Source organism: Oncorhynchus tshawytscha, linkage group LG28 (assembly GCF_018296145.1).
Source record: "Oncorhynchus tshawytscha isolate Ot180627B linkage group LG28, Otsh_v2.0, whole genome shotgun sequence".
Taxonomy (NCBI): domain Eukaryota; kingdom Metazoa; phylum Chordata; class Actinopteri; order Salmoniformes; family Salmonidae; genus Oncorhynchus; species Oncorhynchus tshawytscha.
In genome coordinates this window covers 37,356,909-37,376,362 of record NC_056456.1, presented here as the reverse complement: position 1 = coordinate 37,376,362, position 19,454 = coordinate 37,356,909, and the positions used below count along the sequence as shown (strand labels likewise).

The window sequence follows — 19,454 nt, the reverse complement described above, 5'->3', positions numbered from 1 at the left end:
TCTCCCAATTCATCCCTCCATTATCCCATGGTGTCTCACTAGGGACTTGAACTTCTCCCAATTCATCCCTCCATTATCCCATGGTGTCTCACTAGGGACTTGAACCTCTCCCAATTCATCCCTCCATTATCCCATGGTGTCACACTAGGGACTTGAACCTACCCATCTGCAACATTTTACCCAAGAGCACAATGATATTTCCTATTGACTGACTGTGGTCCTTCAAATCCCCCAGCAATACAGTTTGCAGGTGCAACAGCACCCTGACATTATGGCATAACAACCATTCCTGGACCAGACTCCAAAAACAAGCCACCGATGGACAGCACCAAAAGAGATGCTCTATTGATTCTGTTTCTGTATTCTCCAGAGACTGCCCTGGTCTGACTGTTGAAGACCCCATATACTGAGCATTCTTTTTGTAGTGAGAATGTTATTTAATAGCATAAAATAAAACGAACGAATTAATGCATCAATTGTATTTAAAAAAAAAAAAAAATCAGTTCATAAACCCGATGCCATGGTATTAGGACATCAAAAATCTGTTTTCAACTATCTCGAATTTTATGTGGCATAGTTGTCACTCCTCTTGACCGTAAGTGAAACTGATACGATACATTTTGCGATTTATATGAGTCATTTTAAGCCTTTTATAATTTTGAATTGGTGAAAGACAAACTAATTCATTCCTTTCTCTGTTGAGAAACATCCTGTCGGGCTGTGTCATCGCATGGTACTTCTCAAAACCGATTGGAGGAGAAGGTCAGAGGGGCAGGACATCTGACTTTCTTAGCCAATGGGGTTTTTGAGAAGGAGGCGAAGGAGTCAAGGAAACGCGATCATAGTGTTTACATGAACCAACATGGCGTCATGCAGCAGATCGCAGGTGATCTCCTTATACAGGATGCTTATAAAAGAGAGCAAAAAATTCCCCTCTTACAATTACAGGTAAGGGATTGAATGTAGCTACACTGGTTATAATTATATATGTGTTCAATCTAATGTTGATATAACTAGCTTTACAGTAAGTTCAAAATGTATTTCACAACGTCGTTAGACAGTCGTTAACGTTTCCATTGCTAGAAGTTGTGGAAAGCACAACTTCTTAGTCTGAGTTTCTAGTACCATATTTTTATATAATATATTTACTTTAAAAAATGTATTGTGCTGTAACGTTACAGGTAGCTTAGCTAACTAGGTTTTTTTTAATGAGGTGTAACGTTGCTAGCTAGCTCACGCTGGCGAAAGTAGTGAACGTATTCAAACGAAACACTTTGGGCTTTGCAAAGATCTGAGACCAATGATATGATAGTTAACTAACTATCTAGTGGTTACCCTGACAGGATCTAGCTACGTGGACGAAGCAATTAGACTAACCTCGATAAACTGTTAGTGGTCGCAGTTTTTCCTATATTTTCCACTTGCCTAAGTCCAGACAGGAACAGCAGCGTCCGCTAGCGCCCTCTCGAGGCTACAATCAAATGTAGGTATGAGTCGCATGATTTATTTTTAATTTTTATACTGAACAAAAACAAGCCTGCAAGGCGAGCATACAGTAGGCTTTTTTTTTTTATTACCGTCTGAAATGTTTGTTGAATGACAATGCAAGTAACGCAACTTCTATAACATTTTTTCTCCACCAGATTTAAGATGTATTTACTTTTTGCTCCTGCCTTTCAGAACATATGCCCTGCGCAGGGTAAAGGATAGCTTCAGGGAGAATCTCCATGTTGACAACCCAAAAACTCTGGACATGCTGCTCAACCAGGCCAGAGAGAATCTTGCTGTCATCAAGAGACAGGTGAGTGACTCTTCAGTAGTGTTGATTTAGATGTGCACATTATGGATGTTAATTGTTAGTAGAATAGCCTATTCAAATATTCAGTAAAACTTTGTACATGAGTTAGGCAATGTCTTGTGAATTGTGAAATAAATAGTAGCTTATCAATATTCAGAAATATTTGTCTCAAACGCAAGGGTTCAGTGAGTACAAACACATATCTCTACCTGATGATGGCCCAACGGCCAAGTGTTGCTCTTGTTGCCTCTAAAACAAATAGCATAAAAAACTTTGAAAGTCAAATTTGAGGGCAGACCTTATACAAATCCATTTACTCCAGTCCATACAACCTACTACAGGCTATAAAAAGTCAGAAAACATCTGTGCATTGTCATGTAAACACTTATTGATTGTTCTCTTTCCATTGCAGGTGTCCATTGGCCAGATGTACACTGCTCAGAGGACCATTGTGGAGGAAACTGGAGTGCACAGGGACCTCTGAGTTTGTAGTAGTAGTGGTGTTGTGATTGTTGTTATCATAGGATGTCTTGGACCACATTTTGGACAGTTAAAGTCATGTTTTGCTATGGTAACAGCACTGAGGAAAGGCTTTAGTGCCAGAAAGCACTTACACCAGACAACATTTCTCTCTGATGTATTGAAATGTATGATCTCTTTTTAAAACTCTTAACTCATGTTATCATTTTATATGTATTTGTAACAGCTTGTAGTGATATGTAATGCCCTTTTGTTGCAATGACTGCAGCATCTCAATTAAACAGTAATATGTGCAGTATGTGGTTTTCGAGTTTGGCTGGATGTTTTTATAATACTATTTAATAATTTCACATGATTTACTCTCAATGTTTAAATTTCACTACTTCTGGTGTCTAAGCCACAGATTATTATAAATTCGTGCTCTGCTTGTTGAGTCAAGCCTTGACGATCACAGAAGACACCGTTTGTGTATGTACTATGCAGATGTTTAACTTGTGCTGAAAAGCTTTTTCCAAACCGCTGTTTGTTGAAGCTCAGATTAGAGAAACTAATTCACGACTGAACATGTGATAAACATGAGCGCAATCTGGCCAAGTTGCCGTAAATTAAGCGGATATCAATGAATATAAAATGTATTATTAGCTTAGTCTCTAATGAAATACAGTAACTAAAGCTTAAAGGGGTAATCTACATTTCAAACACTGATGTGGCACACTGCCACTTTTTTTTTTTAGATGAACAGCTGAGGGATGGGGCTGGAGAAATCAAACAACTCTCAAATTCATAGACGGGGCTATGGAGGCAAGGACTGCCCATTCATTGGGGTGGCAGGGTAGCCTAGTGGTTTGACTAGTAACCGGAAGGTTGCAAGTTCAAATCCCCGAGCTGACAAGGTACAAATCTGTCATTCTGCCCCTGAACAGGCAGTTAACCCACTGTTCCTAGGCCGTCATTGAAAATAAGTTTGTTCTTAACTGACTTGCCTAGTTAAAGGTAAAAAAATAAGATGAAAGTTTGTAAACAGACATGGTATAGCTTCAAAACGTGGTAAGACGGTTGAACTAAACTCATTGGGCATTTATAAATATTCTTGAAGAATCAATGGCAACAGTAAGTCACTCACTGATTGCTCCTTTAATAATACATTATAACGTGACAAATGATAAATATGGAACTGATAGACTCTGACAAGAACTGCCGTAAAGTGCTCTACTCTTAACACTGCTCAACCCTTGCAGTATTCGTCGGTCTGTTATTGTTTTGTTCTCACAGAAATGACCACAATCTAATACAAATAAATGGGAGAGTGCTCTGATGAGATATTCAGGTAAGGCACATAATGCATGTGAACCTCCTCTCCTACCAGATACATTTTCCCTGTCCGTCACAAGCAGTGGGGGCTGCTGAGGGGAGGACGGCACGAATGGAATGGCATTGTTACCTTTCCACTTATACCACTCCAGCCATTACCACACGCCCATCCTCCCCAATTAAGGTGCCACCAACCTCCTGTGATTTACAAGTACATCTTGTGTATCTGGAAATGTCTGCTATAAATGACTACTCATGGCTTCATCAGCATGCAGTACTAATTTCCATTTCATACGTCATGATCTTTCAGCAGATATACCAGGCAGTGGAAATTCAAGCTTTATATCATGTAGAACTCACAAGGGTCTTCCCTAAAGGTGCAATCTGTAAGATTTTCTGCTGCTCGGTCATTTCAACTATGCTGAGCAAAAATATAAATGGAACATTTAACAATTTCATTGATTCTACTAAGTTACAGTTCATATGAGGAAATCAGTCAATTGAAATAAATTCATCAGGCCATAATCTATGGATTTCACATGACTGGGAATACATATATGCATCTTTTGATCACAGATACCTTAAAGAAATGGGACTCCCAGTATTATTGAGCATTCAAATTGCCATCGATAAAATGCAATCGTGTTCGCAACGTTGACATCAGCAAACTGCAAACCCACACAACGCCATACACGTGGTCTGTGGCTTTGAAGACGGTTGGACGTGGTGCCAAATTCTCTATAATGATGTTGAATGTGGCTTATGATAGAGAAATTAACATTAAATTATTTGGCAACAGCTCTGGTGGACATTACTGCAGTCAGCATGCCGATTACATGCTCCCTCAACTTGAGACATCTGTGTCATTGTGTTGTGTGACCAAACAGCACATTTTATAGTGGCCTTTTATTGTCCCCAGCACAAGGTGCACCTGTGTAATGATCCTGCTGTTTAATCAGCTTCTTAATATGCCACACCTATCAGGTGTGTGAATTATCTTGGCAAATGAGAAATGCTCACTAATAGGGATGTAAACAAATTTGTGCACAACATTTTAGAGAAATAAGCCATTTGTGTGTATGGAACATTAATGGGATCTTTTATTTCAGCTCATGAAACATGGGACTGACACAACATGTGTTTAGATTTATTTCTCAATGTAATTGAAGCTCCTTCAAATTTTATGTATGTGGATACATTGATTGGTATTTTTTTATGTGTATTTTTATCAGTGCAAGAGGCGTCACTACAGCCGCCCAGGTTCGATTTCAGGCTGTATCACATCTGGCCATGATTGGGAGTCCCATAGGGCAGCGCACAATTGACCAAGCATCGTCCGGGTTTGGCAGGGGTAGGCCATCATTGTAAATAGTAATATGTTATTAACTGACTTGCCTAGTTTAATTTATTATTATTATTTTTTAAAGAAGCTTTTAAACAAATGTGTAACTTCAACTGCACAGTCTCCACACCTAGAACACATGCACTCACTCACGCACGCACGCACTCACACACACACACATCACAACTGCTGCTGCAAGACTCTTATTTATTATTGCTAAATACTGCACAATTTAAAAACTTGCCCCCCAATCCCCCCTTCCACAAAATGTGTAAATATTGGACGATAAATTGTGCCTTCCTGTATTATACTTATGCTTAAATGTGTATTCTATTCTACTGAGCCATTTACTTTACGTTCGTATTCTTATCTTTTATTATTTGTTATTGTTGTTGCATTGTCGAGAAGGAACCTGCAAGTAAGCATTTGGTTGGACAGCCATGTGTATTTTGTACGTACGACTAATAACACTTTGAAACTGATGTTTCAAAATAAATGTCATGAAATGTAATTCCTTGACCACTACTGATCTTACGTATGGGACATCTCATCTAATGCACATTTCTGTTGGCAGGCCAGGGCCACGTTTGGTTGCCTAACATTCTCGAACGTTGCAGATAGAACTGCTGTCAATAGAGATTATGTGATTCCTTATACTACATGTAAGAGAGGTATGTTTGTTCTACATAGCATATTTCTATATGAACGATCCAAAACGTAGCGTCCTTCTGAACGAGGAAAAGGCATATTTGATGGTTAAAACAAAGGCTACAGGTTTCTAAACTGTGGTTTAAAGTTTTGCTATGGTCGCTATTGGCTACTTTAAACACGCGATTGGCTACTTTAAACACGTGACAAGCAAGCAAGCTGGCTCTCTAGCCGGAAGTAGTTTACACGTTCAGAGAGGAACATACTGTATTTCACACGTTTGATTCACAAGTGTGTGTATAGCTAAATGTCTTTGGTTTAAATGTGTTTAGATTTGTTGTTGTTGATACAAGTCTAATAAAATGTACCCGGAGCTAGACAAGTGTCCAAGAAGTTTACTTGTTTGCGAGAAATCGAACTTTGAGCATGAAAAGTCTAGACACGACACTCACGTGTCAAAACATTATTTTAACCACAAGGTAAGCAATTTTATGGTTCTGTGGTAGCTAACGTTAGATGGTTTAGATTATCTGCACGGAACCTGCTGCCACTTCGTTTGCTTTGCCACTTGTTTCACCTACGTGTTAAATCTAAACAACACTGTTTGCTAACTAGCCAGTCTGTGGATTAAGCAAATTACCAATGTAATAATGTGTGACACTATAGATGCATGTGATGTGAACTAAAAACATTAGGTAATTAATTCATCCTCTCAGGTGTCGGTTGTAATACCGGGATGTGGTGCCCTTTCTTCCCGGCTAGCCAGTGTCATAAACAATTTCAGCAAGTATTTTCTGGTGAAAAATTTACCAGTCTATGAGTTTTTGGATAAAGACTTCTTGAAAAATGTTGTGTGGAATGGTAAGTGCATAGAAGGATAACACTATTGCATACACTATTAAATTGGGTAAATGAAACAACTACCTTTCAGTAAAAAAAAAGTGTTATTTTCATGCTAATTTAAAGTATGCCTATTTGTTTTCCCAGGTGCTCTGTATGCTCTTTCCTACAAGACAAGCATTGACCAGGATAACACCATTGCACTTCTCCCTAGCGGTGAGTTCCCTTACCACTGTGTTCTACCTATTATCATCTTATTACAGGACATGACTCACACTGTAGTCCTACCGCTGTAGTCTTCATAAAAGACCACTGTCAATTTTAAGCCTGTGTGTAGAGTAGTAGCCATGGTCTAAAACAGGCTAGAAAGTACACTACCGGTCAAACGTTTTAGAACACCTACTCATTCAATTTTTTATTTTTATTTTTTTAACTGTTTTCTACATTGTAGAATAATAGTTAGGACATAAAAACTATTAAATAATACATGTAGTAACCAAAAAAGTGTTAAACATATCAAAATATATTTTATATTTGAGATTCTTCAAATAGCCATCCTTTGCCTTGATGTCAGCTTTGCACACTCTTGGCATTCTCTCAACCAGCTTCATGAGGAATGCTTTTCCAGCAGTCTTGAAGGAGTTCCCGTATATGCTGAGCACTTGTTGGCTGTTTTTCCTTCACTCTGCAGTCCAACTCATCCCAAACCATCTCAATTTGGTTGAGGTTGGGGGATTGTGGAGGCCAGGTCATCTGATGCAGCACTCATCACTCTCCTTCTTTGTAAAATAGCCCTTACACAGCCTGGAGGTGTGTTGGTTCTTTGTCCTGTTGAAAAACAAATGATAGTCCCATTAAGCGCAAACCAGATGAGATGGCATATCGCGGCAAAATGCTGTGGTAGCCATGCTGGTTAAGCGTGTCTTGAATTCTAAATAAATCAGACAGTGTCACCAGAAAAGCACCATAACACCACCTCCTCCATGCTTCACAGTGGGAACCACACATGCAGAGATCATCACCCGTTCACCCACATCGCGTGTCAGTTGGAACCAAAAATCTCAAATTTGGACTCCAGACCAAAGGACAAATTTCCACCGGTCTAATGTCCATTGCTCATGTTTCTTGGCCCAAGCAAGTCTCTTCTTATTGGTGTCCTTTAGTAGTGGTTTCTTAGCAGAAATTTGACCACGAAGGCCTGATTCAGACGGTCTCCTCTGAGCAGTTGATGTTGAGATGCGTCTGTTACTTGAACTCTGTGAAGCATTTATTTGGGCTGCAATTTCTTAACTTTTAAGAAGACACACCTGTTAATTGAAATGCATTCCAGGTGACTACCTCATGAAGCTGGTTGAGAGAATGCCAATAGTGTGCAAAGCTGTCATCAAGGCAAAGGGTGGCTACTTTGAAGAATCTCAAATATAAAATAAATGTAGATTTGTTTAACACATTTTTGGTTACTACACGATTCCATGTGTTATTTAATAGTTATGTCTTCACTATTATTCTAATGTAGAAAATAGTAAAAATGAAGAAAAACCCCTGAATAAGTAGGTGTTAAAACCTTTCACCGGTAGTGTATAATATTGGGACTAGAAGACATTACAAAATTGCAGTCATGTTGTCCTGGGCAATAGAACCAATGGAATTTGCCAGGCATGTATTCACTAGGAAGCAAATGGGCCGAAACGGGGCGGGACTAACCTACATTTGTCCAATAAGAAACACTAATTTTTTGTTGCAAATATTTTGCTTCAGTGTGCACTAATGAATACACCCCAGAGCTCCCCTGCCAGGCTGCCACATGGGTCAGTGGAGAGAATTTATTTTATTTAACCTTTAACTAGGCAAGTCAGTTAAGAACAAATTCTTATTTACAATGACGGCCTACACTGGCCAACCCCGGACGACGCTGGGCCAATTGTGCGCCGCCCTATGGGACTCTCAACCATGGTCGGTTGTGATACAGCTTCTATTAAACTAACTCCACTACCATCAAAACTGGTTGTAATTTGACTTTCAATACTAGCACAATGTACTACAAGAAAGGAGGCCCGATGTTACATTGACTGGTCCTGTAAATAAACCTCTGCTCTGTCTGAATCCAAGGTCAGCTGATCCTCTCTGTGGATAAGGACACGTATGAACAGCTGGGTCTGGAGGGAAAGCCGTCACAGTACAATCACAGACAGCCCATGAGATATGGTGAGAAAGGATAATGTATATTTTCATATTATGTATTGATATTTCATTGCTCCACACCTCACCTGGTTTCTTACTCGCAATTTGTTGTTGTGATGTTTGAAATCAAATCTAACCTGGTTGAATTTAATAACAATGAGGATGTTCTGCAGTCGTGACCATTGACCTGATGGACAAATCCATGGCGCCGGAAGGGAAGCGCTACCAGCGAGTTCTCTCCAGCCTTAAAGAAAGGGTGCCTCTGAAAAGCGACTTCCTGCTAGGACGGCACAATTCAGGTAGGAGAACCTTTTGTGTTTGTTTGCACTGTTGAGTCTGAGGCATGTAATGTCTAGTCTGTCCAAGTCCTGGGTTGTTTTCACTAGACTAAATGGAAGAAAACAGAGGAAACAGAGAGGGGACCACCTGAATTTGTCCAATAAGAAACTCGCTTTTTGTTGGCTACAGTATGCTCTTATGAATATGACCCTGAACTTGTCCAATAAGAAACTAGTTTTTTGTTGGCTACAGTATGCTCTTATGAATATGACCCTGAACTTCCGTAAGTTGACCAATGTTTTTTCAAAGCATTTCTAAAATTGCGTCTGTCGACTTCAAGGGGCGGATGGGGATAGAGCGCTGCAGAGTCTCCTGTCCCGTTACCAGTGGAAAGAGCACAGACCAGTGGTCAGTAGCCACACCCTGAAGGATCTGCCATGTCCATCCCTGAACGCTTTGGACCTGCGCGGGGACCAGCGGTCTTGTGACCCCCACAGCTTCCTGGAGTGGCTTGGAGCAGTGAGCGCTGGTGTCAGTTGGTACGTACACAACCATATAGTTCTAATGGATATAAAACAGTGCTTTCAGGAAGTATTCTCACATCCTTTGAGCCTGAATTGAAAATGGGTTAAATAATAGGTGGCATGCACTCACTGTGTGCAATAAGTGTTTAACATAATTTTTGAATGACTACCTTAAATCGCTGTACCCCACACATACAATTATCTGTAAGGTCCCTCAAACGGACACTCAATTTCAAACACAGATTCAACCACAAAGACCAGGGAGGTTTTCCAATGCCTCTCAAATATGGACACCTATTGGTAGATGGGTAAAAAAAAAAAGCTAACATTGAATATCCCTTTGAGCATGGTGAAGTTATTAATTACACTATGGATGGTGTATCAATACACCCAGTGACTACAAAGATCCAAGCGTCCTTCCTAACTCATTTGCCAGAGAGGAAGAAAACCGCTCAGGGATTTCACCATGAGACCAATGGTGACTTTAAAACAGTTTGATTTTAATGGCTGTGATAGGAGGAAACTGAGGATGGATCAACAACATTGTAGTTACTCCACAATACTAACCTAATTGACAGAATGAAAATAAAGAACAGAAATATTACAAAACATGCATCCTGTTTGCAAAAGGGCACTAAAGTAATACTGCAAAAAATGTGGCAAAGTAACTTTTTGTCCTGAATACAAAGTGTCATGTTTGGGGCAAATACAACACATTACTGAGAACCACTCTCCATATTTTCAAGCATAGTGGTGGCTGCATCATGTTATGGGTCAGCTTGTAATTGTTAAGGACTGAGGAGTTTTTCAGGATAAAAATAAATAAATTAAATGGAGCTAAGCACAGGCAAAATCCTAGAGAAAAACCTGGTTCAGTCTGCTTTCCCCACACACTGGGATATGAATTCATCTTTCAACAGGACAATAACCTAAAACACAAGACCAATCTACACTGCAGTTGCTTTCCAAGAAGACCGTGAATATTCCCGAGTTACAGTTTTGACTTAAATCTACTTGAAAATCTATAGCAAGACCTGAAAATGGTTTTCTAGCAATGATCAACCAATTTGAATTATTTTTTAAAAGAATAATGGGCAAATGTTGCACAATCCACGTGTGGAAAGCTCTTAGAGACTTACCCAGAAAGACTCAAATCAATCGCTGTCAGAGGTGCTTCTACAAAGTATTGACTCAGGGGTGGGAATACTTATGTAAATTAGATTTTTCTTGTAGAAGAAAAAGAGGAGGAAGGGAAGCGCTACTAAGGTACACAATAGTAGATTTTGGTAGACAGAAGGTGCTCTTTGGTAAAAGGGGTAAATTGGTCATCAAAAAGAAAGGAGGACCAAGGCACTCTTCATATAATACATTAAAATGCTTTTATTCGTATGGCATGTTGAACATCATGTTGAACTTCATGTTGAACATGCCATACAAATAACTAATAATAACAAATCATATGAAGAGTCCTCCTTTCTTTTTGAAATTAGATTTTTCTATTTAATTTTCAATAAATGTACAAAAATGTCTAAACATTTTCACTGTCATTATCAAATCAAACTTTATTTATTACATGCGCCGAATACAACAAGTATAGACTTTACCATGAAATGCTTACTTACAAGCCCTTAACCAACAGTGCAGTTCAAGAAGAGTTAAGAAAAATATTTACCAAATAAACTAAAGTAAAAAGTAACACAATAACATAACAATAACGAGGCTATATACAGGGGGTACCAGTACCGAGTCATTTAAAAGGCATTTAGCTTGTCTGGTAGGCTCGCGTCACTGGTCAGCTCGTGTCTGGGTTTCCCTTTCTAGTCTGTAATAGTTTTCAAGCCCTGCCACCTCTGACAAATGTCAGAGCCAGTGTAGTAGGATTCAATCTTAATCCTGTATTGACGCTTTGCTTGTTTGATGGTTCGTCGGAGGGCATTGCGGGTTTTCTTATAGGCTTCCGGATTAGTGTCCTGCTCCTTGAAAGCGGCAGTTCTAGCCTTTAGCTCGATGCGGATGTTGCCTGTAATCCATGGCTTCTGGTTGGGATATGTATGTACGGTCACTGTGGGGACTACGTCGTCTATACACTTATTGATGAAGCCAGTGACTGATGTTCTCCTCAATGCCATTGGATGAATCCTGGAACATATTCCAGTCAGCTAGCAAAACAGTCCTGTAGCGTAGCATCCGCACCATCTGACCACTTTTGTATTGAGCAAGTCACTGATACTTCCTGCTTTAGTTTTTGCTTGTAAGCAGGAATCAGGAGGATAGAATTATGGTCAGATTTGCCAAAATGGAGGGTGGGGGAGAGCTTTGTATGCATCTCTGTGTGTGGAGTAAAGGTGGTCTCAAGTTTTTTTTTTCTCCTCTGGTTGCACATGTGACATGCTGGTAAAAAAATGTGGTAAAACTGATTTAAGTTTGCCTGCATTAAAGTCCCCGGCCACTAGGAGCGCTGCTTCTGGGTGAGCATTTTCTTATTTGCTTATGGCCTTAGAGTTGGTTGAGTGCGCTCTTAGTGCCAGCATCGGTCTGTGGTGGTAAATAGACGGCTACTTATAATATAGATGAGAACTCTCTTGGTAGATAGTGTGGTCTACAGCTTATCATAAGGTACTGTACCTCAGGCGAGCAATAACTCTAGATTAAAAAATATATATATTAGACATGGCGCATCAGCTGTTTTGTGTGTAGATGGGTGAGAGAAAAAAACAATTTAATATTTATTTTTTATCAGGCTGTAACACAACAAAATGTGGAACAAGTCAAGGGGTATGAATACTTTCTGAAGGCACTGTATGTGGCACTGGGTACTTGTGTAAGAGAGAGGGAAATCTGTCATGGTATTATTAACTTCTCCCTTGTGGCTAATCTCACTCTCTCTCTCATAACACAAACACACTCATGCAGAAAGCTAGTGAATATGTTGTTTGTTGTTTAGTGACAATACAGCAGCCAGCTTCCTTTCAACATACGTCTGTCCAGAGCCCCAGACACTGGTGAGCCAAGCCCTGCATTGTACAGTGTCCGGCCTGCTGCTGCCTGAAGACATCTACTCTCTGCTGCAGGAACTGCAGTAAGTTCACCTTCTGCAACACATGACTGTATCGGTTCACTCATGAAATAAGTTATATAAAAAAATCTAATCTTAAATATATACTCATTTACTATGTGGTCTTCTCTTAAACCCAGGCGGTACTTTGACGAACCCAAAATCACATCCTGGCTGTCACTGACTGTACACGGCTTCATGGACAGTCCCGTTTCCTGGGGAGATGCAGAACACGGGTTTCACAAGGGTGGCGAAAACTTCTACAACCTCGTCCTCTTCAAGAACCAGGACTACTGGTTGCACATGGGCACTGGCTCCCATGATAGATGTCCCCCATGATGACCACAAAATGAAAGTTTTTTTTTCTTTTTTTTTTCCAGCTTGGTTTTTTAGAAAAATAAGGTATTATGTGTACAAAACTGTTCACACAATTTACTGCTTATTGTGATGTTTCTAAAGAAATCTACTAATTTGCTCAATCTTAATTTTTGTCTTTGCCATCTTCAATAAAATAATTGAGTCCAACTGAAGTGCTCATAGTAAGTTGTTCTTGGTTGTTTTTATACATTTCAGGAAACATGAAATTCATTTAATCCAGTCATTTCAAGTAAAGGTGCTACACAGGATACATTTTCTTTTTTAAATTTTTAAATCTGGATTTAAAAAACTAAAATGTGCATTGTCTTTGCAAAACATTTCCATAATACACTGAACATAAATATAAACGCAACGTGTAAAATGTTGGTCTCATGGTTCATGAGCTGACATAAAAGATCCCAGAAATATAACACACGCACAAAAAGCTTATTTCTCAAACATGTTTTGTTTACATCCTTGCTAGTGAGCATTTCTCCTTTGCCAAGATAATCTATCCACTTGACAGGTGTGGCATATCAAGAAGCTGATTAACAGCATGATCATTGCACAGGTGCACCGTGTGCTGAGGACAATAAAAGACCACTCAAGAATGTGTAATTTGGTCTCAACACAATGCCACAGATGTCTCAAATCAAATTTATTTATATAGCCCTTCGTACATCAGCTGATATCTCAAAGTGCTGTACAGAAACCCAGCCTAAAACCCCAAACAGCAAGCAATGCAGGTGTAGAAGCATGGTGGCTAGGAAAAACTCCCTAGAAAGGCCAAAACCTAGAGAGGAACCAGGCTATGTGGGGTGGCCAGTCCTCTTCTGGCTGTGCCGGGTGGAGATTATAACAGAACATGGCCAAGATGTTCAAATGTTCATAAATGACCAGCATGGTCGAATAATAATAAGGTAGAACAGTTGAAACTGGAGCAGCAGCACAGTCAGGTGGAAGTTGAAACTGGAGCAGCAGCATGGCCAGGTGGACTGGGGACAGCAAGGAGTCATCATGTCAGGTAGTCCTGGGGCATGGTCCTAGGGCTCAGGTCCTCCGGAGAGAAAGAAAGAGAGGAGAGAATTAGAGAACGCACACTTAGATTCACACAGGACACCGAATAGGACAGGAGAAGTACTCCAGATATAACAAACTGACCCTAGCCCCCCGACACAAACTACTGCAGCATAAATACTGGAGGCTGAGACAGGAGGGGTCAGGAGACACTGTGGCCCCATCCGAAGACACCCCCGGACAGGGCCAAACAGGAAGGATATAACCCCACCCACTTTGCCAAAGCACAGCCCCCACACCACTAGAGGGATATCTTCAACCACCAACTTACCATCCTGAGACAAGGCTGAGTATAGCCCACAAAGATCTCCGCCATGGCACAACCCAAGGGGGCGCCAACCCAGACAGGATGACCACATCAGTGAATCAACCCACTCAGGTGACGCACCCCTTCCAGGGACGGCATGAGAGAGCCCCAGTAGGCCAGTGACTCAGCCCCTGTAATAGGGTTAGAGGCAGAGAATCCCAGTGGAAAGAGGGGAACCGGCCAGGCAGAGACAGCAAGGGCGGTTCGTTGCTCCAGAGCCTTTCCGTTCACCTTCCCACTCCTGGGCCAGACTACACTCAATCATATGACCCACTGAAGAGATGAGTCTTCAGTAAAGACTTAAAGGTTGAGACCGAGTTTGCGTCTCTGACATGGGTAGGCAGACCGTTCCATAAAAATGGAGCTCTATAGGAGAAAGCCCTGCCTCCAGCTGTTTGCTTAGAAATTCTAGGGACAATTAGGAGGCCTGCGTCTTGTGACCGTAGCGTACGTGTAGGTATGTACGGCAGGACCAAATCAGAGGGATAGGTAGGAGCAAGCCCATGTAATGCTTTGTAGGTTAGCAGTAAAACCTTGAAATCAGCCCTTGCTTTGACAGGAAGTCAGTGTAGAGAGGCTAGCACTGGAGTAATATGATCAAATTTTTTGGTTCTAGTCAGGATTCTAGCAGCCGTATTTAGCACTAACTAAGTTTATTTAGTGCTTTATCCGGGTAGCCGGAAAATAGAGCATTGCAGTAGTCTAACCTAGAAGTGACAAAAGCATGGATTAATTTTTCTGCATCATTTTTGGACAGAAAGTTTCTGATTTTTGCAATGTTACGTAGATGGAAAAAAGCTGTCCTTGAAATGGTCTTGATATGTTCTTCAAAAGAGAGATCAGGGTCCAGAGTAACGCCGAGGTCCTTCACAGTTTTATTTGAGACGACTGTACAACCATTAAGATTAATTGTCAGATTCAACAGAAGATCTCTTTGTTTCGTGGGACCTAGAACAAGCATCTCTGTTTTGTCCGAGTTTAAAAGTAGAAAGTTTGCAGCCATCCACTTCCTTATGTCTGAAACACATGCTTCTAGCAAGGGCAATTTTGGAGCTTCACCATGTTTCATTGAAATGTACAGCTGTGTGTCATCTGCATAGCAGTGAAAGTTAACATTATGTTTTCGAATAACATCCCCAAGAGGTAAAATATATAGTGAAAACAATAGTGGTCCTAAAACGGAACCTTGAGGAACACCGAAATTTACAGTTGATTTGTCAGAGGACAAACCATTCACAGAGACAAACTGATATCTTAACGACAGATAAGATCTAAACCATGCCAGAACTTGTGCGGGATGCACGGGGGATATGGTCACTAGTGTAGCCAGGAAGTGAGGCCTCATTTAACACAGTAAATTCATCAGGCTTAAGCCATGTTTCAGTCAGGCCAATCACATCAAGATTATGATCAGTGATTAGTTCACTGACTATAATTGCCTTTGAAGTAAGGGATCTAACATTAAGTAGCCCTATTTTGAGATGTGAGGTATCATAATCTCTTTCAATAATGACAGGAATGGAGGTGGTCTTTATCCTAGTGAGATTGCTAAGGCGAACACCGCCATGTTTAGTTTTGCCCAACCTAGGTCGAGGCACAGACACGGTCTCAATGGTGATAGCTGAGCTGACTACACTGACTGTGCTAGTGGCAGACTCCACTATGCTGGCAGGCTGGCAAACAGCCTGCTGCCTGGCCTGCACCCTATTTCATTGTGGAGCTAGAGGAGTTAGAGCCCTGTCTATGTTGGTAGATAAGATGAGAGCACCCCTCCAGCTAGGATGGAGTCCGTCACTCCTCAGCAGGTCAGGCTTGGTCCTGTTTGTGGGTGAGTCCCAGAAAGAGGGCCAATTATCTACAAATTCTATCTTTTGGGAGGGGCAGAAAACAGTTTTCAACCAGCGATTGAGTTGTGAGACTCTGCTGTAGAGCTCATCACTCCCCCTAACTGGGAGGGGACCAGAGACAATTACTCGACACATCTTTCTAGCTGATTTACACGCAGAAGCTATGTTGCGCTTGGTGATCTCTGACTGTTTCATCCTAACATCGTTGGTGCCGACGTGGATAACAATATCTCTATACTCTCTACACTCGCCAGTTTTAGCTTTAGCCAGCACCATCTTCAGATTAGCCTTAATGTCGTTAGCCCTGCCCCCTGGTAAACAGTGTATGATCGCTGGATGATTCGTTTTAAGTCTATTACTGCGGGTAATGGAGTCACCAATGACTAGAGTTTTCAATTTGTCAGAGCTAATGGTGGGAGGCTTCGGCGTCTCAGACCCCGTAACGGGAGGAGACGAGAAGGCTCGGCCTCAGACTCCGACTCGCTGCTTAATGGGGAAAACCGGTTGAAAGTTTCTGTCGGCTGAATGAGCGACACCGGTTGTATTCCCTACAGCATTTCCTTCCAGAAACCGTGAGAAAGTTGTCCGGCTGCGGGGACTGTGCCAGGGGATTTATACTACTATCTGTACTTACTGCTGGCACAGACGCTGTTTCATCCTTTCCTACACTGAAATTACCCTTGCCTAACGATTGCGTCTGAAGCTGGGCTTGTAGCACAGCTATCCTCGCCATAAGGCGAGTACAGCGACTGCAATTAGAAGGCATCATGTTAATGTTACTACTTAGCTTCGGCTGTTGGAGGTCCTGACGAATCGTGTCCAGATAAAGCGTCCGGAGTGAAAATGTTGAGGAAAAAAATATATATATATATAAACGGTAATTAAAAAGTAAAAACCGTGAAGTTGTCAGGTAGCAAAATAGGTTGGCAACAAAACGCACAGCAACTCGAAAACAAGTCTGCAAGTTGTGACCGGAAATTACGTCATTTCGAGGGAGCTTGCAATTGGCATGCTGACTGCAGGAATGTCCACCAGAACTGTTGCCAGAGAACTGAATGTTAATTTCTCTACCATAAGCCGCCTCCATTGTTTTATAGAATTTGGCAGTACGTCCTACCGACCTCACAACCGAGGACCACGTGTATGATGTCATGCTGTGTTAGCCGTTTGCTGATGTCAACATTGTGAACAGAGTGCCCCATGGTGGCGGTTATGGTATGGGCAGGCTTAAGCTACGGACAACAAACACAATTACATTTTATCAATGACCATTTTAATGCACAGAAATACCGTGACGAGATCTTGAGGCCCATTTCTTAAGGTATCTGTGACCAACAGATGCATATCTGTATTCCCAGTTATGTGAAATCCATAGATTAGGGCCTAAAGAATTTATTTCAATTGACTGATTTACTCATGAACTGTAACTCAGTAAAATATGACAAATTATTGCATTTATTTTTGTTCAGCATACAGTACCATTCAAAAGTTTGGAGACTTACTCATTCAAGGGTTTTTCTTTATTTGTACTATTTTCTACATTGTAGAATAATGTTGAAGACAATGAAATAACACACATGGAATCATGTAGTAACCAAAAAAGTGTTAAAAAAATCTAAATCTATTTGAGATGCTTCAAAGTAGCCACCCTTTTCCTTGATGACAGCTTTGCACACTCTTGGCATTCTCTCAACCAGATTCATGAGGTAGTCACCTGGAATGCATTTCAATTAACAGGTGTGCCTTGTTAAAAGTACATTTCTGGATTTTTTTCTTAATGTGTTTAAGCCAATCAGTTGTTGTGACAAGGTAGGGGGGTATACAGAAGATAGCCCTATTTGGTAAAAGACAAAGTCCAAATAATGTCAAGAACAGCTCAAATAAGCAAAGAGAAAATAGTCCATTACTTTAAAAAGACATGAAGGTCAGTCAATGGAAAATTTAAAGAACGTGCATACTTTCAAAACCTTAGCTAGCAAAACCTTAGCTAGCAGTCATGAAAGCCAGCAGTCACCTTAGCTAGCAAAACCTTAGCTAGCAGTCATGAAAGCTAGCAGTCACCTTAGCTAGCAGTCACCTTAGCTAGCAGTTGATTCAATCATGAATCAAGTCGACTATCTACTGGCAAGTCCTTGTCATATGAAGAGAAATAATAGATCAAATGTATTTGGTGCTCATCGGCCATTGGACATAAACATTACACAAGTTGGAAATCACAAATTCAACTGAGTGGTTTGGAAGGAATCAGTGGCTAACTGCAAGCATTGCACTAGCCTGCTCTTTAGTGGAGTGGATGTGTGGTCCCAAGTCTGGGTTTAAGGGTCTCTTTTCCAAGATTAAAAGGATAAACATTCAACATTGGCCATGGTGTCAATCCAGCATGGCTTCTGCAATGGTCAAAACTGGAATATCTGATTTCAGTAATATCAACCAGGAACTCTGGAGAAAAAAAAACAAGCTCCGACTGAGAAAATACGTTTTGAACGGTCATCCAACTCGGGAACTCTCTCGAGCTACGACCTGAAGATCACTGACATCGTCATGATTCTACCTGGTTTTTCCCGAGTTACCAGTTGTCTTGAAAGCACCATAAATCCAGAAAATGCCGACTTTGAGGACAACATTTGCCCGCGAAGGACCGCCGCGCCACCTGTTCAAGTGAGCACAGCACAAGGTGAGTCCAACAATGTCTTGTATGCTGCTGTATAGATGATGAAATATGCCAGGGAGATATGTATACTGTAGATAAGAAAGTAATACTAAGTGTATGTTGTATAGTAAGCTGTTAGTGGCCCATGTGCCTCACCCTAATAATTTGCTCCCGTTTCCCCTCCTAATTTCACCTACAGTTCTGACTTGGTAGTGCACACCTATAGCTTGTTTAAGAGAAATGTAATAATCGAATATTGTAAGAGCTTTCATTGTCTGCTTATACCCCCCCTTTAATTTATCCTACGGTTCTGACTTGGTGTACAGGGAGAATACTGTAAGAACGGCCCATGTTCTGAATTGTCGCTGTACAATTCAAAATTGCTGAACAAATAGTTATATTGACTATGTCCGTCCTAGCTCGCTCATAATGTCTTAATCAAAATTATGGATTGCCTCGTATCCGCTCGTTGTCCCCTTATGCCAGTTTGTACATCTAAAATGACATTATAAAAAACACATTTTAAGCAAATCAGCTGTTATTCAGTAAATGAGGCTGAATGAACTGTTTCGCTGCCAGACAGGCCTCTGCTGATTAGTCAGGTGTTGGGACTCTGCAGTTGGGACAGCTTTATGTAGGCCCCAAAAGTGTGTGGGCACCGTTTGTCACTTTTATAGTGCAATTTGTGTATTATTTAGTGTTGTGTTGTGGGTTTTCTGGCATGAATCAAAATATTAAATTATATATTTTTTGCCCCA

General features: G+C 40.8%; 2 protein-coding genes across 2 annotated transcripts; both read left to right on the top strand.

Moving 5' to 3' along the window:
• Window positions 1-831: 831 nt before the first annotated feature.
• On the top strand, window positions 832-2,576 carry lyrm4 (LYR motif containing 4). The gene is made up of 3 exons (XM_024392135.2): window positions 832-948; window positions 1,681-1,801; window positions 2,211-2,576. The coding sequence occupies exons 1-3, from the start codon at window positions 863-865 to the stop codon at window positions 2,280-2,282; spliced, it is 279 nt and encodes a 92-aa protein (XP_024247903.2). The 5' UTR covers window positions 832-862; the 3' UTR covers window positions 2,283-2,576.
• Window positions 2,577-5,799: 3,223 nt separating this feature from the next.
• Window positions 5,800-12,988, top strand: rpp40 (ribonuclease P/MRP 40 subunit). The gene is made up of 8 exons (XM_024392132.2): window positions 5,800-6,058; window positions 6,296-6,440; window positions 6,567-6,635; window positions 8,529-8,624; window positions 8,774-8,899; window positions 9,220-9,418; window positions 12,348-12,482; window positions 12,599-12,988. The coding sequence occupies exons 1-8, from the start codon at window positions 5,942-5,944 to the stop codon at window positions 12,795-12,797; spliced, it is 1,086 nt and encodes a 361-aa protein (XP_024247900.1). The 5' UTR covers window positions 5,800-5,941; the 3' UTR covers window positions 12,798-12,988.
• Window positions 12,989-19,454: the final 6,466 nt, after the last annotated feature.

Coding starts and splice junctions, on each gene's coding strand:
- lyrm4 (XM_024392135.2), top strand. CDS start 863: ATGGCGTCATGCAGCAGATCGCAGGTGATCTCCTTATACAGGATGCTT. Junction 949..1,680: donor TTCCCCTCTTACAATTACAG/GTAAGGGATTGA, acceptor CCTGCCTTTCAG/AACATATGCCCTGCGCAGGG. Junction 1,802..2,210: donor TTGCTGTCATCAAGAGACAG/GTGAGTGACTCT, acceptor TTTCCATTGCAG/GTGTCCATTGGCCAGATGTA.
- rpp40 (XM_024392132.2), top strand. CDS start 5,942: ATGTACCCGGAGCTAGACAAGTGTCCAAGAAGTTTACTTGTTTGCGAG. Junction 6,636..8,528: donor CATTGCACTTCTCCCTAGCG/GTGAGTTCCCTT, acceptor TCTGAATCCAAG/GTCAGCTGATCCTCTCTGTG. Junction 12,483..12,598: donor TCTCTGCTGCAGGAACTGCA/GTAAGTTCACCT, acceptor TCTTAAACCCAG/GCGGTACTTTGACGAACCCA.